The sequence below is a fragment of the Arabidopsis thaliana genome, assembly GCF_000001735.4.
Source record: "Arabidopsis thaliana chromosome 1 sequence".
In the NCBI taxonomy this organism is placed as follows: domain Eukaryota; kingdom Viridiplantae; phylum Streptophyta; class Magnoliopsida; order Brassicales; family Brassicaceae; genus Arabidopsis; species Arabidopsis thaliana.
In genome coordinates, this window is record NC_003070.9 from 27,838,560 (window position 1) to 27,859,541 (window position 20,982).

General features: G+C 37.1%; 9 protein-coding genes across 12 annotated transcripts; 5 read left to right on the top strand and 4 right to left on the bottom strand.

The window, feature by feature from the left end:
- Positions 1-599: 599 nt before the first annotated feature.
- On the bottom strand, positions 600-3,573 carry ENO1 (enolase 1). Its single transcript, NM_106062.4, has 7 exons — positions 2,954-3,573; positions 2,273-2,580; positions 1,893-2,047; positions 1,446-1,763; positions 1,179-1,325; positions 1,060-1,110; positions 600-971 (listed from the first exon to the last, which is right to left on the bottom strand). Exons 1-7 carry the CDS (start codon positions 3,340-3,342, stop codon positions 906-908), a joined length of 1,434 nt encoding a protein of 477 aa, NP_177543.1. The 5' UTR covers positions 3,343-3,573; the 3' UTR covers positions 600-905.
- AT1G74035 (uncharacterized protein) lies at positions 884-1,216 on the top strand (the record flags this gene model as incomplete). Its single annotated transcript, NM_001334623.1, has 2 exons — positions 884-1,012; positions 1,052-1,216. 2 exons carry the CDS (start codon positions 884-886, stop codon positions 1,214-1,216), a joined length of 294 nt encoding a protein of 97 aa, NP_001321249.1.
- IMS1 (2-isopropylmalate synthase 1) lies at positions 3,550-7,223 on the top strand. Of its 3 annotated transcripts, none has more exons than NM_106063.3 (12): positions 3,550-4,405; positions 4,544-4,757; positions 4,844-4,924; positions 5,090-5,182; positions 5,284-5,370; positions 5,649-5,749; positions 5,832-5,865; positions 5,948-6,022; positions 6,197-6,280; positions 6,382-6,516; positions 6,607-6,752; positions 6,869-7,223. In NM_106063.3, exons 1-12 carry the CDS (start codon positions 3,699-3,701, stop codon positions 7,005-7,007), a joined length of 1,896 nt encoding a protein of 631 aa, NP_177544.1. In that variant the 5' UTR covers positions 3,550-3,698; the 3' UTR covers positions 7,008-7,223. The 3 variants fall into 3 exon arrangements, with proteins under 3 accessions (NP_177544.1, NP_001322763.1, NP_001322762.1); NM_001334624.1 differs by having other exon boundaries at positions 3,612-4,405; positions 6,593-6,752; positions 6,869-7,217; NM_001334625.1 differs by lacking the exons at positions 6,197-6,280; positions 6,382-6,516; positions 6,607-6,752; positions 6,869-7,223 and having other exon boundaries at positions 3,612-4,405; positions 5,948-6,093.
- Positions 7,224-7,452: 229 nt separating this feature from the next.
- On the top strand, positions 7,453-8,281 carry TET17 (tetraspanin-17 protein; the record flags this gene model as incomplete). The annotated part of the gene is made up of 2 exons (NM_148653.2): positions 7,453-7,899; positions 7,982-8,281. The coding sequence occupies 2 exons, from the start codon at positions 7,453-7,455 to the stop codon at positions 8,279-8,281; spliced, it is 747 nt and encodes a 248-aa protein (NP_683494.2).
- A 197-nt stretch (positions 8,282-8,478) lies between these two features.
- AT1G74050 (Ribosomal protein L6 family protein) lies at positions 8,479-10,449 on the bottom strand. The gene is made up of 4 exons (NM_106064.4): positions 9,865-10,449; positions 9,330-9,436; positions 9,032-9,213; positions 8,479-8,852 (listed from the first exon to the last, which is right to left on the bottom strand). Exons 1-4 carry the CDS (start codon positions 10,119-10,121, stop codon positions 8,697-8,699), a joined length of 702 nt encoding a protein of 233 aa, NP_177545.1. The 5' UTR covers positions 10,122-10,449; the 3' UTR covers positions 8,479-8,696.
- A 208-nt stretch (positions 10,450-10,657) lies between these two features.
- On the bottom strand, positions 10,658-12,878 carry AT1G74060 (Ribosomal protein L6 family protein). Its single transcript, NM_106066.6, has 4 exons — positions 12,484-12,878; positions 12,081-12,187; positions 11,770-11,951; positions 10,658-11,629 (listed from the first exon to the last, which is right to left on the bottom strand). Exons 1-4 carry the CDS (start codon positions 12,738-12,740, stop codon positions 11,474-11,476), a joined length of 702 nt encoding a protein of 233 aa, NP_177546.1. The 5' UTR covers positions 12,741-12,878; the 3' UTR covers positions 10,658-11,473.
- AT1G74055 (uncharacterized protein) lies at positions 10,671-11,261 on the top strand. Its single transcript, NM_106065.2, has one exon. The coding sequence runs from the start codon at positions 10,720-10,722 to the stop codon at positions 11,152-11,154; it is 435 nt and encodes a 144-aa protein (NP_565078.1). The 5' UTR covers positions 10,671-10,719; the 3' UTR covers positions 11,155-11,261.
- Positions 12,879-12,900: 22 nt separating the features above from the next.
- AT1G74070 (Cyclophilin-like peptidyl-prolyl cis-trans isomerase family protein) lies at positions 12,901-14,710 on the bottom strand. 2 transcript variants are annotated; one of them, NM_106067.3, is made up of 3 exons: positions 14,039-14,710; positions 13,385-13,959; positions 12,901-13,304 (listed from the first exon to the last, which is right to left on the bottom strand). In NM_106067.3, exons 1-3 carry the CDS (start codon positions 14,300-14,302, stop codon positions 13,190-13,192), a joined length of 954 nt encoding a protein of 317 aa, NP_565079.1. In that variant the 5' UTR covers positions 14,303-14,710; the 3' UTR covers positions 12,901-13,189. The 2 variants fall into 2 exon arrangements, with proteins under 2 accessions (NP_565079.1, NP_001321038.1); NM_001334626.1 differs by having other exon boundaries at positions 12,929-13,959; positions 14,039-14,674.
- A 2,308-nt stretch (positions 14,711-17,018) lies between these two features.
- On the top strand, positions 17,019-19,039 carry MYB122 (myb domain protein 122). The gene is made up of 3 exons (NM_106068.3): positions 17,019-17,545; positions 17,663-17,792; positions 18,135-19,039. The coding sequence occupies exons 1-3, from the start codon at positions 17,413-17,415 to the stop codon at positions 18,871-18,873; spliced, it is 1,002 nt and encodes a 333-aa protein (NP_177548.1). The 5' UTR covers positions 17,019-17,412; the 3' UTR covers positions 18,874-19,039.
- Positions 19,040-20,982: the final 1,943 nt, after the last annotated feature.

Consider the following 20,982-nt stretch of genomic DNA (forward strand, 5'->3'; position numbering starts at 1 on the left):
CTTTTTTTTGTTGCAAACCGTATGATTATTTTGATTTGTTAAGAAAATAAAAGGTACTACAAAGAAAAGGGGAATATGTTATCATCAATTAACGTTGTTGTTTCTTGGTGGTTCATGTCCATGATGATGGCTTGATTTTATGCTTAATGGCGAAATCAAATTTAAACACGGAAAATAACTACTACGTGACTCAAATGTTTTCCCCATTAAGGCCATTACGTGTTATACTCAACTTTATCATTAAAATTTAAAATGGTTAACTTCAAAGCCAAATTGGCGTAAGGATAATAGAACTTGCTCACAGCTCCACATAATTTCCTTCAGATCCGAAGTCTTAATCGTTAGAATCAGAGGTTTTTCTCCATTACGATTTAATTTTCAGTTTTGTTTGGGATTATTCGAAATTGATTAAATTATTTAAAAAGATGTAAATATTTTATCTATAAAGAAATAATATACATAAATTGTTAATTTGTTTTTCTTTTTGTATCTAGTATTTTGTTAATTGTATATTTGTTTTTTGTTCCGTTTAGCTGAAGGAATAACGCCAACTAATTTGTTCGTTGACCGACAACTATGCCAATACCATTGGCTCAAGCGTGAACAAGTTTTCTAATATTAAGTAACACGAATGAAACACTCTTCTTAATCATTGGAACAATCAAATCGACATATCTCTGAGCATCTGATTAATCTGAAAAACGCTTTGGTCGATCCATGTTTATATCGGTATCAATGACATTACAACAGAAGACTCAGTGAAAAAGCTGTTCTTTTATTTGTTTTTGTAGAAAATCTGATACTTTTCAGAGACAGCTACAACGGAGCTGATACTAGGAGGACCTCATTTGGTTTCACCTAATTCTGTAAGCAAAAGCCGCCAATGAGTGCCTTTCTCGAATTTCTCATGGTGATCGGAAAGCTTCACCGGCGTAGCGCACATTGCCGAGTTCCTCTTCGATACGGAGAAGCTGCAATGGAAATAAATCAAACTCAAGGGTTCAGATATGTGGTATATAGAGTATAGTATTAAGCATAAGTTGGATATTAGTTAACTACCTGGTTGTATTTTGACAATCGTTCACTTCGGCATGGAGCACCAGTTTTGATCTACAAAACAGAGAATGATAAGCAAACACTAGAGAGTAATACAGACAGGTTTAGAGGATTTGATGTACCTGTCCGCTTGCTAAACCAACAGAGAGATCTGCGATGAAGTTATCCTCTGTCTCGCCACTCCTGTGACTAACCATCACACCCCAGCCTGCAGCTTTTGAGTCAAGTGCTGCTTGAATTGACTCAGTGACTGTCCCAATCTGGTTAACCTGTGAAACCATGAATTACAAACAAATTGAAATTCTTCTCCAATAACGGGGGTTTTGTCAAAATGGTCTAGAGAATTGAGATTAGAAAAGAGAAAATAATATAAAAACTTTTATTTTTACCTTCAAGAGTAGAGCATTGCAAGACTGTTTCTTAATAGCTTCAGCTATCCTCTTCGGGTTAGTGACTAACAAGTCATCTCCCACGAGTTGGATATCCACAGAGGATTGCAATGAAGCCCATGAGCTCCAATCATCCTGGTCAAAAGGATCTTCGATAGAGACAATTGGGAAATCCTTGATGAATTCTCTGTAGAGGTCAGCAAGACTCTCGGCTGACAGTACGTGAGCTCCATCGTTTGGCTGTTTCTTGAAGTTCAAATCGTATCTACCATCTTTCATGAAAAATTCTGATGCAGCAACATCCATTCCTATTTTGATCTGCAAAAATTATATATTATGTGAGTGGTGTAAGATTGACACCGAAGCTGCCAGAAGTTGTTTAGGGAAACACAGATGACATGCAACTTTAGCAAGTATTAGCATTAAAAAGAAAGAGAACTTGATTACCTTTCCAGTGTAACCGGCCTTTTCAATTGCATCTATGAGCAGAACTAGTCCCTCTCTGTTATCTTGAACATTCGGCGCAAACCCTCCTTCATCTCCGACATTACAAGCATCTTGACCATACTTAGTTTTGATTATCCCCTTCAATGTATGATAAACTGTAATCAACAAAGTACATTAAATGCATTACTATCAGAAAAACAATTCTTTGTGATAATCCAAAGAATAGAAGAACTTTGGAACCAAAAGAGAAATATGAAACAGGAAGCTGCTTATCAAGGCTTTTCTGTTTTTCTGACATTTCATTGCAAACTCAAGAAAAATTAGGAGCCGCCATAGTTTCTTAAGTTCTAGCAAGTTAAACCCAGTTATCACTAACTGACCTTCACTTCCCATCTGGAAGGCCTCCGAGAATGAGGTAGCTCCTACAGGTAGTATCATAAACTCTTGCATAGCCAAACTATTCCCAGCATGACTGCCTCCATTGATCACATTGAATGCAGGAACTGGCATGACAAGCTCCTTTGTTCCTGATGTTTCCTGGATGTGTTTGTACAAAGGCACTCCTTTAGCTCCAGCACCTGCCCTGCAAACGCTCAATGACACTCCTAATATCGCATTAGCCCCGAGTTTCGACTTGTTTGGGGTCCCATCCAGTTCCAGCATAAGAGCATCGACATCAGCTTGGTTCCTTAAAGAAAATAAGGTAAAAATATTACATTCAACTATCCATCACCGATTATAGTTTCCCAACGGTTCAGAATCAGAAACCACAAACGGAACAATTCAACAATGACACCTACTTCAACACTTAGTAGTATCAAGTATGAAGCAAAATTAAAACTACATGCAACAAACAACCTTAATAACCTTAACTAGAATTCCAAATTCAACAGTCATGCATTACGATTCGAATCCAAGTCCACCAAATTGACCAGTAGTAATCCAGAGCAGAGAAACAAAGCTAAAACAACTCCGAAGATTTCTATCTAACTAAGCATACCAACTCCAAATCACGACGTTTATATGTTCATTTAGATTGAGGAACGAATTCTTATTCTCACCTAACGTCAACTCCAATGAGTTTTGGAGCCACAAGTTCATTGATGTTTTTAATAGCCTGTAATACACCTTTACCACCATAGACGCTCTTGTCTCCATCTCTAAGCTCAAGCGCTTCGTAGATCCCGGTAGATGCACCACTTGGAACAGCCGAACGATACAGATCATCGGTAATCAGATCAACCTCCACCGTCGGATTCCCTCTACTATCAATAATCTGTCTCGCTTTCACTCCTTTCACTCTGCACTCCTTAGCCACCACCGAGCATTGGACACCGCTGCGACGGAATCTCAGACATGATGGCGCAGATTCCAAATATCGTTCGCCGGAAACACGCGACGGAGAGAGGAAAGATCTCTGAAGATGGTGAGGTTTTGTAGTCAAAGCCATTACACGATACCTAAAAAAAATACTCTCTGTGATTCTTTTGACTAAAATGGAGAAGCGGAGAATAAAATGATGTTATATAATTTGAAAAACGTCCTTTTGGAGGTTGGTGCAGGCGGAGGCGATGAAAACTAAGGAGTCAAAAGAACCATACTTAAACCGGTTCATTTTCCAATTGGTTGACTGTTAAAGAGAAGTTTCTGGTTTTGGTTTGGTTCGGTTCGGTTCGGAACAATTCAAATAAATAAAACAAATCAAAAATATTCACTAGCAAAGTAGTAACCAGAGACACTGTGCCGTCGCCCGTCGCCGCCGCCGCCACACTATCATCTCTCTCAGGTTTTTGATTTTCCACGGCAATGGAGTCTTCGATTCTCAAAAGCCCTAATCTCTCTTCACCATCGTTCGGTGTACCTTCAATTCCCGCCTTATCCTCCTCCTCCACCTCACCATTTTCATCTCTTCATCTCCGATCACAGAACCACCGTACCATCTCTCTTACCACCGCCGGAAAATTCCGTGTCTCGTATTCTCTCTCCGCTTCTTCACCTCTACCACCTCATGCTCCTCGCCGTCGTCCCAATTACATCCCTAACCGTATATCCGATCCCAATTACGTCAGAATCTTCGATACAACTCTCCGAGACGGTGAACAGTCTCCCGGAGCTACACTAACCTCCAAGGAAAAGCTCGATATCGCTCGTCAATTAGCCAAGCTCGGAGTCGACATCATCGAAGCTGGATTTCCCGCTGCTTCAAAAGACGATTTCGAAGCTGTTAAAACCATAGCTGAGACTGTTGGCAATACCGTCGACGAAAATGGCTATGTCCCTGTAATCTGTGGTCTCTCGAGATGTAACAAGAAGGATATTGAGACGGCTTGGGAAGCTGTGAAGTACGCTAAGCGGCCAAGAATCCATACGTTTATTGCCACTAGTGATATTCATCTGAAGTATAAGTTGAAGAAGAGTAAAGAAGAAGTTATTGAGATCGCTAGGAACATGGTTAGATTCGCCAGAAGCTTGGGATGTGAAGATGTTGAATTTAGTCCAGAAGATGCCGGAAGGTAATAGTTTTGTTGTAAAATGCCGTCATGGAATGTTCTCAAGTTCCTTTTTTTTTGGATTCGATGGTATTTTAATGTATTGATGGTCCTTTATTAGTAGCTGATTCTGCTAACGTGAAATGTTTAATTGGTGGCCAGATCGGAGAGAGAGTACTTATACGAGATTCTTGGTGAAGTGATCAAAGCTGGAGCAACCACTCTTAACATACCTGACACTGTTGGTATAACCTTGCCTAGTGAGTTTGGTCAGTTGATTGCTGATATTAAAGCTAATACTCCTGGGATCCAAAATGTTATAATCTCTACACATTGTCAGAATGATCTTGGACTCTCCACCGCCAACACTTTATCTGTATGCCATTTTTTTTTTCATATTTGGTTGGATCGGGTTAGCTGTTAGAAGTTATTACTAACATGTCAATCTTTTTTTGAATTCAGGGTGCACATTCGGGCGCGAGGCAAGTGGAAGTGACTATCAATGGAATTGGCGAAAGAGCTGGAAACGCTTCATTGGAAGAGGTCAGATATGAAAGCCTCCTGAAGTAGCTTCCTTTCCATAGTTACTTAGATATTATGCTACATACTAAGGCATTATGACTTTTGTGATTTTCAGTTTATGATCTCATAGTGAACTGCATATAAATACTTAAATTATTTCTTGAACATTTTATTCTTACTGTGTAGGTTGTCATGGCCATAAAATGCCGTGGAGATCATGTCTTAGGAGGCCTATTTACTGGAATCGATACCCGGCACATTGTTATGACAAGCAAGATGGTACACATTTTGAACTTCATTCTTAACTCTGTGGAAACAAAAGTATATTTTTCTTATTTGGCGATTTTCCTTTTTTTTAAGGTCTATTCTCATTTTCTCAGGTTGAGGAGTACACTGGTATGCAAACGCAGCCCCATAAGGCTATTGTAGGAGCAAACGCCTTTGCGCATGAAAGTGGTATTCATCAGGTCAGTTAATCAATCGTAATTTATGCTATTCTTAGTGTCTCTGTGACTAAAGTCTGCTTCACTTTTTTATTAAACGGGAGAAATGTAACTCTCCTAGTCTGGAATTTTAGTTCTTGCAAGATAAACTTACCCTTATAGCATTTACTCAGCCTGAAAAGAATTTAATGAAGGAATCATCATTAGGTTCTCAACTCTTGACTTGCATATTTACTCTTTCAATCTTCTGCATAACTTAGTTAATGAGTATTGTTTGGTCTTTATTCATGCACTCTATTTAGGATGGAATGCTGAAGCACAAGGGTACCTATGAAATTATGTCCCCCGAAGAGATTGGGCTTGAGCGATCAAATGATGCTGGCATCGTGCTGGGAAAGCTTAGGTATGGAAGTTTTGTTGTTCAGACTGATATTCCAAATGGGCTTGTCTTGTTCAAACCAATGCTTACATACTATTTTATCCAGTGGGCGTCACGCACTGAAAGACCGTTTAAATGAGGTACATGTCTTTACCCATATCTATACTTGCTGTCACCATATTAGGAAGAAAATGTTTTCTTATCATTTTTTTACATTTTCAGCTCGGTTATGTCCTGGATGATGGGCAGCTAAGCAACCTTTTCTGGCGTTTCAAAGCTGTGGCAGAGCAAAAAAAGGTAGTAAGAACCTCAAAGGGCACTGGTTTGGGTGCTGTTCCCAAATTTTCAAGCATTTAGTGTCCAATTATATGATGATGCAGAAAAAATTGGAGTTTTTGCTTTAGAAAAAAAATATAAAATTAGTGGGTTTGCATAATGTCTCTTGATTGTCTTTGTTCCTTGGTGATACAGAGAGTTACCGATGCTGACTTAATAGCTTTAGTATCTGATGAAGTGTTTCAGCCAGAGGCTGTCTGGAAACTCCTGGACATGCAGGTGAATAGTGGATATGAGATTTGTTTTCTCTCTTTACTTGTTCTAACTTCTTCTTTAGTCAATTCTTATTCTTATGCTGATTATGGAAAGTGGGAGTGTAGATAACTTGTGGAACTCTCGGTCTCTCAACATCTACTGTAAAACTTGCTGACTCCGATGGCAAAGAGCATGTAGCTTGTTCTGTTGGAACCGGACCTGTAGATGCAGCTTACAAGGCAGTTGATCTTATCGTTAAGGTACTTCTTTTGCTAGGATTGCCGATTATATATATATATATATATCAATGATTACTTGTTTAATGCTGATCATTAGCTATGCATATACAGGAACCTGCGACTCTGCTTGAGTACTCGATGAATGCAGTAACAGAAGGCATTGATGCTATTGCAACCACACGGGTTCTAATCCGCGGAGACAACAACTACTCATCAACAAACGCGGTAACGGGTGAATCTGTTGAAAGAACTTTTAGGTAAATTCATTTTAACTTCATCATCCTTGTTTGAAACTTGAAACTAATCTAGCAACTGAAGCTAAAGAAAAGAATCGCAGTAACTACTCTGACTCACTGAGTTTGGGTTCTTACAGTGGAACCGGAGCAGGAATGGACATTGTTGTGTCGAGCGTTAAAGCTTATGTTGGAGCTTTGAACAAAATGTTGGGTTTCAAAGAACACACCTCCACTTTAAGTAAAACCCCTTTGGAGACCAACGAAGTCCCTGCCTGAAGAAAATCTTACCTGCAAATCTCAGAGATCAAATCACAATTTAGATGAGTAAACGTCTAAAAGATTTTTATTTTTTGTTACCGTTATTGTTTGTATAAAAAGAATATGAGTTTTGGTTTACTAAAATAACTATGATATAAAACAGAGTATTTGGTTAAAACATTGAAACAAGAACAAATTTTCTATAAATAGTGAAGGCATTTGCCCTAACAGGAACGACCGTTGAGCAATCTTTTAACTACCAAAACTAAACTAAACTAAGATAAGATTTATTTCGTAATTGTTACCTTCCATGACAAACAAACCAAAAGACAACAGAAACTTGGCCAGAAAAGTTTTAAGAACTCGTTCATCTCCTTGATTCAATCTCTTTTAAAGAAACTCCAAATTTTCAAACAACAATTCGCTTGAATACAAAAGGTTTTACGTTCCCCAAGATTCAAAAATGTCAGAAGTGCGAACTGGATTCCTAACCATGACAACAATAATCTTGATAAGTATAGGCCTCACAATGATGGGAACAGGTCTATACCAAAAAACAACAATGTCTTCTTGCATCCGAGAAACCTCAAGCCAGTTCACGTTACTCGGTCTGCTTCTTCTGCTGATTCCTCAGATCGGTCTATACGGAATCTGTTGCCGCTCCAAACGCCTTTTCAATTTCTTCTTCTACGGCATGGTTGTGCTCATTATCATTGTATCTTATTATTCAATCAAATGTTCCATTTACAACACCACTTTTGGCATAGCTAAGAATCCCGCCAAGGACAACCGTACCGTGCCACAGTTACTTGGTAGGTTGGTCTCTAAGGAGAAGTTCGAGAAAGTAACCTATTGTATCATTCACAAACATGACTGTAATTACAATGCCAGCAAAAACAGCAATGTTTGGGTAAGTTTTGAATCTTTTTACTATTAATAAGAGACATGTCTATATGAAAATGTGCATGCTTATATTTAGGATATATGTGCAGAAGTATTGCTGTGCACAACCGGTGGGATGTGGGACCATAACGATGTTCGACAAGCCAGGCGAGTGGAGTTGGAAACATCAGTATGAACGGAACCAAGTTCCAGAAGAGTGTTCTTATGAGTATTGTTTAGATTGCAGAGGCTGCCAACTAAGCATCTTAAAAGCCATTGTTCATCAATGGAAATATCTCTCGATGTTTGCTTACCCTGCTCTAGTCCTTTCCTGCATCAGTCTTGCTATAGCTTGGTCTCTCAAGGAGACTATCCACGAAAACGAAGATTATCGAGGTTCTTATAGTTGATCTATGATTTAATCCTAGAATACTTACTTCAAATTACATCAAAAAGTGTCAGATTTGTAGAAATGCCTATAGAAAACGGTGAATGATTTTTGAATGAGATAACGCCAATGTTCATGTAGCTTGCACATACATACCATTTTGATGTTTATTCTATATTTATGTTCAATTTCATACCGAGTTATATAGCATAACGATCCCCTTTTTTTTTGACAATAATTATCCCATTTCTATCACGAACCACGCTACAAAGCTCACAATCAAAAACAGGATCGATAGTTTGTCCATACGTAAGAACAGAGAATGTATAAGCCAAAAATTGTATGTGTTCAGTGAACAAGAACAAAACAACCATTTAGAAGGTAAAACACTTCAGGAGACAGATACTCTAGAGACCTCAGAAAAAAAGTAATGAAATCTAGAAAACAAGCTCATGGGGCTTCATTCCTTGTTTCAATGAAAACCTTGCGCCAAGGTAAGTCTTCAACTCTGGAACTGCTTCAATGGCTTTGATCAAAGCTGCATCCACAGCTTTCTGGTCATCTTTCTTCACCTGTGGGATCTCCTTCTTCTCCTGTGAAATATAAAAGAGAGATGTTATGTCAAGCATATGTTTTGGTTTGGAAAATAACAAGTGATATAAAGATATTTTCAATGTCTATTCTTCCGGAACAAACTGTGATAACCAAATTTAAAGGAGAGAAACACAAGATGAATTGCGTCCTTTCCATGTTTTGCGATATAAGGTTATACCTCTTTCTCAGCCTCAAAGAACTCTCCTTCTGTCTTCTTCTTTTTCTTCTCAGCAACCTTGCCAAAGTACTTATCATCGAATTTATCGAGGGTGACTCCAGAAATGTCAACCTTTGTGGAAGTGCCAATCACATAGGCCTGGTTAACACGTCTCAAAGGAACACCATTGATCTTGAATGGTCCTAAAGAATTGTTAAAAAAAGGATGAACAATTCAGATGGTAAAAATCAGTGAATGAGCTTCGCTTCAAATGATTTATAGGAGACAAGTTCATGAGAACAGATAGAGAATAACTCACCAGTCACAAGAAGCAAACCAGAGGCAAGCTGCTTAAGGAAGACAACTCTCTTTCCCTTGAACCTACCAGCAAGGATAATCAACACTGTACCTGGAGTAATGCTAGCTCTGCAATACAGATATAAGAAGATCGGATCATGTTGGAAACATATATAAGATCTATTGAAGACGTTACAGAGCATAGACATTAAATTTGGTATACAAATGAAAATCAAATTCGCTTTTTTTCTTTTTACTATCAACCTGAGACAAGCTTAATCATACTAATAACAGTAATGTATAAGAAAACTAGATGTATTCACAGAAATTATGAACCTTTTGAAATTCAAGTTTAACTCCACTAACAATCTTCACAAACCAATGCATTTCAACTATTCTTCAAATATCCTAGAGACAAATGATTTACACAATGCAAAATTTGGACACTTTTCCAGCAGATATTCAAATCTTATACAAACCCACTTAGCAAACGAGCCAAAGAAATCAACCAAACACATGGAAGATAATTGCATCGATACCAGTGTCAGACTAAGTACCTGAGCTTGGTTGGTTTTGCCGTGCGCCTGTTGGGGAGAGGTTTCTTAACATCTTCAGCTGGATAGAACTTCGGTGGCTTCTCCACCGGAGCATCAACCTTAGATTTAGCGTCGTGACGTGGGAAAACGCCTCCATTTTTGGCCTTGATAGCCCACAAACCTCTCTTATGGTACATCTGGGATCTCGAGTATTTACCAACACCCCTGATCAGATCAGGGTTTCTGTTGACCTTCGGGGTCCTCTGTTTCGCCGGCATGGTTCTCTCTGTCGTAATGAATCAAGGAAAAATTTTCCGGCTGAGAGTGGATAGAGGAGAGAGTTGAGGCTGAGGATAGGTGAATTTGAAGACACTGAAACCCTAATTAAATTTTAGGGCTTTCTTGGGCTCATGGGCTTTACAATTATATCGGCCTTTTAATGTGGACCGTAACATGCATAATAGGATTTGTTTTTTCTTACAACTTTGTAGTATTAAATCTTTTCACCTAAAACTATTTTGACAGGATGATAAAAAAATCAGAGTTAGAGAGTAGTTTATCTAAAAACTCAGGCTAATAATCCCCACACAATTTGACCAACGCCAAAATCAGAGCAAGACGATTCCTTCACCTGTAAGAGTGCAATGGATCACATATATCATTTATAATTAGTTTGAGACGCTTTTGATGAAGCTGATGAGGATTTCTCCGCTTTATTCACCTTTACATGTCCTTCTTCAACAAACATTGGTCGGCTTAAAAGCTCTTCAAAAGATCAATGTGCACATGCCTATGTATATATATACTAATGACCCCGTTACTCAATCAACAAATATTGAATCTTGATCACCGAAAACCAAAATTTCATTAGATTCAATGGCTATGGCTAGTAGTAGTAGCAGCTCGTCATTGTTTCCTATCCAACAACAACCTCAACAACAATTAGGAGGCAATGAGATCACACCTATGGCTACCAATGCCAATCTAATCGCAGCACCAAACGCTCCAAACCATTACTCTTCCAGCTCCATTGGACCCTTCTTCGCTGTCATATCTGTTCTCATCATTCTTGCTGTTCTCTCCTGCTTCTTGGGTCGATTCTGCGCACGGAGCCGCCAGAGAACTGGTCTAGTGGCTGAAGTCAATCCGTTGGAGATGATAAAGAGTGGTGGGCTTTTAGGTTGGCTGAGACGAAAATGGAGACGGTGTTTGGCCGGAGATGTTGAGGCCGGAGCTAAAGTTGCTGATTGTGCTAGCAAAGAAACACCTAAAGATAATGATCAAATTCGTCTAGAAGCACCTCCAGCTTGATCTCGGTGCATGTGACAGAGACTAGTAATAAGAGTTTCAATATTCGAAGTAGATTGTAAGCTAAACTATATCATTATTGCAATGTTATTTTCAATTCTCAATTTCATCACTTCGTCATGACTTAAGCATTACTAGAATCTTGTGAAAAGTTCTCCTTCAAAAACAGGATTGATAAATTATCCATATAAGACAGAAATCCAGATAGCAGCAGCCAAGATTTTATGTCTCTGGTCAGTGGACGAGAACAGAACCAACCAGTTGGAGTGTAAAACTTCAGGAGACAGATACACTAGAAACCTCAGAAAAAAAGTAATGAAATCTAGAAAACAAGCTCATGGGGCTTCATTCCTTGTTTCAATGAAAACCTTGCTCCGAGGTAAGTCTTCAACTCTGGAACTGCTTCAATAGCTTTGATCAAAGCTGCGTCCACGGCTTTCTGGTCATCTTTCTTTCCCTGTGGAATCTCTTTCTTCTCCTGCGGAAGGAAAAAAAGTATATGGAGGTCACGCATAGCTTTTAATTTGGGTAGTGTATAAAGGAGAGAACTTTAATCGTCTATTACAAAATGAGAACCAAATGACTCTTAGAGAAAGACAAGAAGAATGTTTGGGATACCTCTTTCTCAGCCTCGAAGAACTCTCCTTCAGTCTTCTTCTTTTTCTTCTCAGCAACCTTGCCGAAGTACTTATCATCGAATTTGTCGAGGGTAACTCCAGAAATGTCAACCTTTGTGGAAGTACCAATGACATAGGCCTGGTTAACACGTCTCAGAGGAACACCATTGATCTTGAATGGTCCTAAGGTCAATAACAAAACAGGAATGTCAACTTTATACAGAATACAGAAAGCAAGTTTAGTGAATGGGCGTTCTGCATTTCGAATAAAGAATGTGGCAAATAAAGAAAGTAGATTAGCATAAAACTCACCAGTCACAAGAAGCAAACCGGAGGCAAGCTGCTTAAGGAAGACAACTCTCTTGCCCTTAAATCTACCAGCAAGGATGATAAGCACTGTCCCTGGAGTGATGCTAGCTCTGCAATAGAGAAATATGAATATCGGATTACAACATAACAAATTCCGAACAATGTAACACAAAATACAAGCAAAAGAGGCAAACTTTCCACAGAAATCAAGATAAATTCACAAACCAAATAGAACAGACCACAATGACTAATTAACGATTTCAAAACACTAAGCTAGTCAAAAAATTTCGGGAGATTCAAAGATTTAAATGCATACAAAGCACTCCTTAAGAACCAAAGAAAACAACTATTGCATTGAGCTAGATTTCAGACTCCAAGACAATGAGACAGTGTATCAGCTAAGTACCTGAGCTTGGCTGGTTTTGCCGTGCGCCTGTTGGGGAGAGGTTTCTTCACGTCTTCAGCTGGATAGAACTTCGGTGGCTTCTCCACCGGAGCATCAACCTTAGATTTAGCGTCGTGGCGGGGGAAAACGCCTCCATTTTTGGCCTTGATTGCCCACAAACCTCTCTTATGGTACATCTGAGACCTTGAGTATTTACCAACTCCCCTGATCAGATCAGGATTCCTGTTGACCTTAGCTGTCCTCTGTTTCGCCGGCATCGTTACTTTCTCTCTGTTGCAATCCCTGGACGATAATCAAGAAGAGACTTTCCGGCCGAGAATAAATTGGGTAGTGTAGCAGAAGAGGATAGGTCACATTTGAAGACACAGAAACCCTAGGGGATGCGTGGGCTCGTGGGCTTTAGAGTAAATTCGGGCTTTATTATGGACCGAGACAGTTTTGTTTTGGGCAAATAGAAATAGTAGAAATTGTTTATTACACTCTTTAATATCCAGTTAAGGCCCAAGCAATTCAATTCTGTGGACTATGCTCCGGCCTAACCGCGCAAGACAACAATTTCTCAATCACACGCTTATAATTACTCAATTGATAATGTAGTTCCACCAAACCACCATGGCTGCAATCTTTCCATGTGGTTGATGTGCTTAACAGTTTAAGTTGTCTTGCATAGCACACAAAAAACGTTGCCAACAAACAATGAGCTCATTCATAGAGTTTGTGACTCGATCAAACCACAATTGGTGACTACAACCTTAGAATAAGGCCGGTTAAACCCTCTCTCCGCCACCACAGCTCTCTTATCTCCGATCACTTTAGCCACCCTGTTCACACCACCAGAACCACAATCACAACCCTTGATCTCAAAAACACAAGTTAAATCCAACGGTCAGTAATATATTACCTGAAATAAGGAGATGAAGTGTTATCCCTCACAGTCTTCACTTCTCTCATCTTCTCAACAACTCCCATTCCTTCCAAAACTTTCCCAATCACCAAAACCGAATCCTCCAGCTCCGGCGAATCAACCGCCGTTATAACAAACTCCGTTCCGTTTGGCCCCACCGCAATTACCTCTTCTTCGACCACAAGCTTCCCATTCCTTGCCACAAGCTTCGTCTTCGGCGGCGGTTTCGACGGATCTCTCACCACGATTCCAACGCTTCCCGCCTTATTTACATTACATATCTCTCCTCTCTTCCCTCTCTCCCACTCTTCAATTAGGTTTTGGAGACTCCCCACCGCGGCGGTGGCACGCTCGGCATCGACACCGTACGATCTAATTCCGCCGTGTTGGACATAACCTGGCATAATCTTCACAAAATCTTTTCTCCGGTAAGTAATTCCAGCTTTCCCGCTTACAATGCTACTGAATCTAGCTGTTCCCGCCGGTACATCGTCTCCGTATAATCCGATTATGATCCTCCCGATTGGTTCGCCGTCGATTGACACGTCGATGAACGCTTTCTTAGTCGGAATCTGGGGAAAATTGGAAACAGAAATCGAATTAATAAGGAGACATTGAAATTGAAATCCAGTTTATAAACATTTTCCTTACTCTGTTTTCGCAATTTGTGAGATTAGGGTTAGCAATTGTATCTGCTTGAGCTTTAGAGAAGTCGAGCAATGGCGTCAGAGTTGTTTGAGTGGTGAGGAGTAGAAGCAACGAGGATTTACTAAGATTCCGTCGCGATAATTTGCAGTTTCGTTCCAATGACGGAGGTGCTCCTACGGTGGTTCTACGGTTGTGTTGCGGTGGCTCTATAGGTGACGGTAGAAATTTAGCGGATGGGGACAAAAGTTTTGCATTGGGTTGCATCATTTTGTCTACCTGATGAAACTGTGTGTCATCATTGGTGGAGGGAGATAGATAATTAACTAGATTTCGTGGATAAGGAATCGAAAGTTAGCCGTTTCATTTCATGTCACACAAACGTAACCAATCGGATTTATCATACTTCTCATTTTATTAATCTTTTAAAAGCCCAAACTAAAGCCCAAGCCCATATACAAAACCCTTATTCATAAGTAAGAGAGAGACTACTACTTCACGATGGCGGGTCGTAGGAAGACCGAAGACTTGAACTTGCCAGTCGTCAAAGAGTTTGGTTGCTTTGGCCCTTTGTGAAGTCTATCTACTGCGTTTGTAATTTTCTCAAAAACAAATTTGAAATTCGTTTTGATTGTATCATTTTATTGACAAAAAAGCTTTGGTGTTTGCTTTTTACTACTGATCTCGCACGCAAAATTAATTTAGTCAACAAATTTCGCTTGCCTAAAACTAAGTTAAAACTTAAAAACAAAACAATAACTATGAAACAAAAAAAAGAAAGATAATAAGAACATCTCCAATGGTTTAAATTATATACTCGTTTTGGAGAATTGGAGATGCTCTAAGTTCGAGCAAGCTTTAAGAGGAGTCCGATCTAATTGTCTTTTCAATTATTCTCCATTAAACAAATCAAGCTATGGATGGAATCGTTGAAACTGTTTGTTTACTACGTATGATGCTATCATCGTATCTCCTGTATCGGAATAGCTCTTGCCTTTTGTAGTGTACGGACTCATTGGGTGCAAGTCTAGTAATGAAAATTGAATTTTTGAAATAAGTATACTGTATTCAGCGTTGCTCTTCCAAAAGAGTATGAGTATCTTCAGTTAACTAAGCAACAAATGATTTTTCAAAGGGAATAATGCTTTTTAGTCTAAATTTTTTTAAAAACCGTGGAAAATTATAAGGTAGAAAAGCTGTGATTATTTTCTTTCCATTTTGTGGATATTTGATTCAGCTAAATGCTGTCCAGGTCCAGTGTTTGAGCGACCAAGTTGTAGTTTATATTTTTGTCATCAAATCCAAACGACCGTAATATTGGTTACTACAATTTTCCACTTTCCTCGAATCTTCAGTTTTCGTATAACACCATACCGCCAACAATTTGTTTAGAACCGTTTTCTATTTCTTATTATTATTTGCTTTTGTCGTTGAAATGCGTTTTAGTTTTTCAATTTGCTTGTTAATGTTTTAAATTCACCATCTTGTCTTCTTCCTTAGAAAAGTCTCGCACTCCATCTTTTACAGTTGATTTTATTCCGACAAAAATACATTACACGTACTCTTTCTCGTTTCGGATTATTTGTTTTTGTATGGATTTTAGTTTTCCATCTCTCGAGGTCAGCTTTTTTTTTTCCACAACTCGTGAGACGTGGTGACTTGTGACTTTTTTGACAAATCTTACTCTGGCGAATGATTTCTTTATTTGTCCGAAATATTGTCTAGCAGATGAGAAAATTCAGCTGAAAAAAAAAACAGTAAAATAGTGTACATCTACTTCAGCGTTGAAGCATAATTGTTGAATAAAACGAATGTATCCTTTATCAAAATATCTTTTGTCTATTACGTTGTCATCTAAATTACTGTATGATGTTAAGTTAACGTGGGATATTTATCGATCTTTTTTTGGCAAATATTATTTAATCTTTTGTTATTTAAATGAGAGTTCTTTAAATTTGTCACATTAAAATTCATTAATAATAACTAATAAATAGTGCATAGAAAACTTACAAAATAATTTTTTTAAGACAATTTTATTTTCTAAAAAATCAAATAATAAGAAATAGAGGAAGTATTACTTTCCAAAAAAACTAACTTGACCTACATTAGTATATAAACTTCAAAACAAATAATTGAATATCATTGGTTTAAAATTATAGAAAAATATAAATCACAAAACTAATACATTTCTGATCAGTTTTAATCACAAAAACTAATACATTTTTTTAATTTGTGTGTTTTTCTATAAAATCAATTAAAAATGAACTATATGGCAATATTGAATTAAAACAAGTGGCAAGAATTTAATTGTGTAATTTATGTTAGAGATCAAAATTTTCTTTCCAGAAATTCTGTGTACAATATATATTCACTTTAGAAGTTTTAACTAACAAAAACAAATTTGTTTTTAAACAAAAGAAAAAAAAATTGTGAGAAATTTAATATGAAATATCTGGTTATACAATTAGAGATTAAACAGCATTATAGATAAATAAATTATATACTAGTATGAGTTTTCAGCCACACACAAAATAGTTTCTGTCTTTCTGAACCTTGAAAGGTGGTACATTTCATATTTTCCTAAGAATATTTTTAAGTTCGTCTCCAAAATTCCAGAACTTCCATAATATATATAAAATACTATTGTTAATGTTATATTATTTTTTCCTATTTTTAATTGTTCCAACATACTATTGAACGTTTTAAACAGTATTATCTTATATGTTTCATGAATTCCAAAACTAATGTGGATTTTAGTCTATAACGATTCGATATTAGTAAAAATGATGATTACATTGGCTAAAAGAATTAAAAATCACTGGAGTAATATATTGTATAATTTGGTAATGATAAATTTAATTCATAGGAGAAACAATATATGGCTAGGTAAGAAATAAAGAATACGTACAAGAACCTCCATCTCAATTTATTTTCCACTGACAAAGTCTACACATTTTAATCAAATGAGATATTTATTTATAACCAATGAAAAACTACAAATCCACGTGTCAAACACTTGAAAACGACGGCGTCGGCTACACACGAGCCATGCCAAATCAAGATAAAAAGCTCTACGTTCCTTCTTTAAATTTCTTACTTGGCTGAACATACAAAACTCCCTCTTCTCTATCTTCTTCATCTTAAAGAAAAAATAAGAGATATTCGTAAAGAGAGAACACAAAATTTCAGTTTACGAAAAGCTAGCAAAGTCGAGTATCGAGGAATAACAGAATAAGACGTATCTATCCTTGCCTTAATGTTCTTACCAAAAGATCTAGTCCTTTCTTTGTATGATCGATCCATCACAAGCCCACAACAACAACAACTACATCTCTTTCTCTATCTCTAGCTTCTATTATTAATACATTCAAGAATCAAGAATGGTACGGACGCCGTGTTGTAGAGCAGAAGGGTTGAAGAAAGGAGCATGGACTCAAGAAGAAGACCAAAAGCTTATCGCCTATGTTCAACGACATGGTGAAGGCGGTTGGCGAACCCTTCCGGACAAAGCTGGTATGTATTTATTTTACTTCAATTATTATTATTATCGCTAATTAATTTGGAATATGCAATCAGCTTTTAGTTGCATCTAATAATTTAATGCTTTTAATCATTATGAAATTATTATAGGACTCAAAAGATGTGGCAAAAGCTGCAGATTGAGATGGGCGAATTACTTAAGACCTGACATTAAACGTGGAGAGTTTAGCCAAGACGAGGAAGATTCCATCATCAACCTCCACGCCATTCATGGCAACAAGTAAGTTTTAACTATATAATGATGACCATCGACAGGCCTAAGGACAAGAACATAGGCACACATTTTTATATATTTTTTCATAACATATATATGTCATATGATGTACGACTGATTTCAAATTATTAATATGATTTTAAATAAGGATTACAGACGAAAAGATTCTTTAATGTTATTATAAAATAATTTGACTGGACGCAATAATTTAGCTAGCTAGGATGTAAAGGTAGAAAAAAAATATCCTTTAATAATCCACAAAATGTGTATTCCTAAAGTAATGGTATCTAGTGAGGATTTGGTATGTAAATATACACATTTGCTAATAAATAATGTTTTGTTGATTAGATGGTCGGCCATAGCTCGTAAAATACCAAGAAGAACAGACAATGAGATCAAGAACCATTGGAACACTCACATCAAGAAATGTCTGGTCAAGAAAGGTATTGATCCGTTGACCCACAAATCCCTTCTCGATGGAGCCGGTAAATCATCTGACCATTCCGCGCATCCCGAGAAAAGCAGCGTTCATGACGACAAAGATGATCAGAATTCAAATAACAAAAAGTTGTCAGGATCATCATCAGCTCGGTTTTTGAACAGAGTAGCAAACAGATTCGGTCATAGAATCAACCACAATGTTCTGTCTGATATTATTGGAAGTAATGGCCTACTTACTAGTCACACTACTCCAACTACAAGTGTTTCAGAAGGTGAGAGGTCAACGAGTTCTTCCTCCACACATACCTCTTCGAATCTCCCCATCAACCGTAGCATAACCGTTGATGCAACATCTCTATCCTCATCCACGTTCTCTGACTCCCCCGACCCGTGTTTATACGAGGAAATAGTCGGTGACATTGAAGATATGACGAGATTTTCATCAAGATGTTTGAGTCATGTTTTATCTCATGAAGATTTATTGATGTCCGTTGAGTCTTGTTTGGAGAATACTTCATTCATGAGGGAAATTACAATGATCTTTCAAGAGGATAAAATCGAGACGACGTCGTTTAATGATAGCTACGTGACGCCGATCAATGAAGTTGATGACTCCTGTGAAGGGATTGACAATTATTTTGGATGAGTTATATTGATGATGATGAAAATTTGCATTTGGCATGTAAATCAATTAGAGTTTGATTTGCTATGGTGTTTTTAGTTTGTGTGTGTAGTGTGTTTCGACCGTTTGTGAATTTTGACGTTGTTAGCTTCATAAGAAACTAAAATTGATAAAACTTTAGAATACTGAATCTGAGACAAAGAAAAAATTAATTCACAAATATTATGTTCATTTATCAACATTCAGATTATCATAATTACTATTTTTGTTGGTTTCGTACGTATAATATTGTTCAACTATTGGTTTGATGGCTCACGAGTGGACAAGCTAAGCTAACCGCCACAACAAGCAGGTGAGTTACATGATAATAACTGATATATACTATATAAAAAGATTATCTTTTCGGTTCCACTTTTCTGTTTGTCTTAATTATTGATTCAACTGTTCCACTTAATTAATTAAATTATGAAATCTGCATATATATTAGAAATCACAAACAACATTAGGCAGATTTGTATATTTTTTTAAAACATTTTCTATTAAAAAAAAGTTAAGTAATAATAAATATATCTCAAAATATGTTTAATTACTAAAAGGACATTTTCCGAGAGCACATGTTGACCATGATATGTTTGTGCATGCATGTTAATAGATGCAAATATACCGTCGAGCCGCAATATATACAGTATCATTATCATTTGATGTGTCTCATTTGATGCATGTCATGAGTATAGGTGGAATGTCTATGTTACGGAAACGGAATACTGATTCAAAAGGACAAACTTTATCCATCAGTAACGTTCATCTAATTTTTGAATTGAGCATAGACAAATCTAATTTTTGAGATAATGTTTTGTCTATCATCACGATTCACGTCTGGTTTGAACCCCCCCCCCCCCCCACATTAACCTAACTACTCATGTCGAACGAAAAACGTTTAGGCAAATCTTTGCAATACAGTTCAACACAACGTCGAATATATAATTAGCGTGGCTATTTAAACTTTCGACTAATCGAAAAAGAAATTCTACTATAATTCCCACAATCTAAATTAAACATTGGATATAAGTACAAATCTTATCTAGAGCATGGTTCGGTGGCTTCGTGGAAACGAATGAAGGTATAAAATATACTCAAAACTTTTTTCCGAATTGATTGCCTGATTGGTTTGACCAACTAGTGGTGTTTGATCATGTATACCAATCATCTTTAGAAGCCAAAACCATTTATTGATAATATTTATGGTACATATACATAAACCATAAATAATTTGCTTCATATAGCATTGAACTTGTAAACGTACGGGTTCCTACAGCCGCTTATACGATGATTACATTCGAGAGTCGGAAGCTGCCGCAGTTTTATTCCTTTAAAGATTTTTTTTGAAAATTGTGTCTTTTTTTTTTGTTTAGTTAAGGTTAAAATAGTTTCTTACATTACATGCAAAGATAAATTAAAAATTGCTTTGTGGAAATCCATGTTCAAAAAAATTGATTCATCAACCATGTACGACAGTGTTCATTACGAGAAGAGTTGTTGAGGGAATTAGAAGATTCGACTACAACATACAAATTGATCTGCCAGTTACACGTTAGGTCCATCATTTATACAAAACAATCTGTATCATATGGGCTCCCTAATTAATAAACATGTGTGCATAACTCTCTGAAAGAATGAAACATCGACATCATTGTATGGGCATAGTAGTTGAAAATCCATAAAGAGATCTCTCTACTTCACCAAATCTAATACATTTAAGTGAACAATGTTGTTTGTAATCAACTGCGACAAAAGATACAAGAAGAAATAGAACCACTTTTGTCGAGGAAGGTGCTGAGTAGCATAGGACATGAGATGTGATTTCACTTTTTAAAAACCAAATCACGTTTTGTTGTTTATTAATGTTTACACTTATAGTATTCCATTATGATTGATTATGGAGGGAGAAATTAAGAATCAAAGATATCTTGTGGGAATAAGTATAACTCTATTTGTTAATTGTACCAAAAAAAACCAGCTTTTCAAATAATCCCGTAAAATGACAAGTGGAAGGAGCCAAAGTTGAAAGTTAGTAAATAATTATGCAAATGTTGTTGAGTCCATTATGCAAAATGTTAAGTTGGAATTTACGTC

Coding starts and splice junctions, on each gene's coding strand:
- ENO1 (NM_106062.4), bottom strand. CDS start 3,342: ATGGCTTTGACTACAAAACCTCACCATCTTCAGAGATCTTTCCTCTCT. Junction 2,581..2,953: donor CTCATTGGAGTTGACGTTAG/GTGAGAATAAGA, acceptor ATTTTCTTTAAG/GAACCAAGCTGATGTCGATG. Junction 1,111..1,178: donor TTGGTTTAGCAAGCGGACAG/GTACATCAAATC, acceptor TCTGTTTTGTAG/ATCAAAACTGGTGCTCCATG.
- IMS1 (NM_106063.3), top strand. CDS start 3,699: ATGGAGTCTTCGATTCTCAAAAGCCCTAATCTCTCTTCACCATCGTTC. Junction 5,750..5,831: donor ATCGTGCTGGGAAAGCTTAG/GTATGGAAGTTT, acceptor TATTTTATCCAG/TGGGCGTCACGCACTGAAAG. Junction 6,753..6,868: donor TCTGTTGAAAGAACTTTTAG/GTAAATTCATTT, acceptor GGGTTCTTACAG/TGGAACCGGAGCAGGAATGG.
- AT1G74050 (NM_106064.4), bottom strand. CDS start 10,121: ATGCCGGCGAAACAGAGGACCCCGAAGGTCAACAGAAACCCTGATCTG. Junction 9,214..9,329: donor TGGTTTGCTTCTTGTGACTG/GTGAGTTATTCT, acceptor ACAATTCTTTAG/GACCATTCAAGATCAATGGT. Junction 8,853..9,031: donor TCTTTGAGGCTGAGAAAGAG/GTATAACCTTAT, acceptor TATATTTCACAG/GAGAAGAAGGAGATCCCACA.
- AT1G74055 (NM_106065.2), top strand. CDS start 10,720: ATGGCTATGGCTAGTAGTAGTAGCAGCTCGTCATTGTTTCCTATCCAA.
- AT1G74060 (NM_106066.6), bottom strand. CDS start 12,740: ATGCCGGCGAAACAGAGGACAGCTAAGGTCAACAGGAATCCTGATCTG. Junction 12,188..12,483: donor GCAAAACCAGCCAAGCTCAG/GTACTTAGCTGA, acceptor TCTCTATTGCAG/AGCTAGCATCACTCCAGGGA. Junction 11,952..12,080: donor CGGTTTGCTTCTTGTGACTG/GTGAGTTTTATG, acceptor TATTGACCTTAG/GACCATTCAAGATCAATGGT.
- AT1G74070 (NM_106067.3), bottom strand. CDS start 14,302: ATGATGCAACCCAATGCAAAACTTTTGTCCCCATCCGCTAAATTTCTA. Junction 13,960..14,038: donor TCACAAATTGCGAAAACAGA/GTAAGGAAAATG, acceptor AATTTTCCCCAG/ATTCCGACTAAGAAAGCGTT. Junction 13,305..13,384: donor ACTTCATCTCCTTATTTCAG/GTAATATATTAC, acceptor TGGTGTGAACAG/GGTGGCTAAAGTGATCGGAG.
- MYB122 (NM_106068.3), top strand. CDS start 17,413: ATGGTACGGACGCCGTGTTGTAGAGCAGAAGGGTTGAAGAAAGGAGCA. Junction 17,546..17,662: donor AACCCTTCCGGACAAAGCTG/GTATGTATTTAT, acceptor AAATTATTATAG/GACTCAAAAGATGTGGCAAA. Junction 17,793..18,134: donor CACGCCATTCATGGCAACAA/GTAAGTTTTAAC, acceptor TTTGTTGATTAG/ATGGTCGGCCATAGCTCGTA.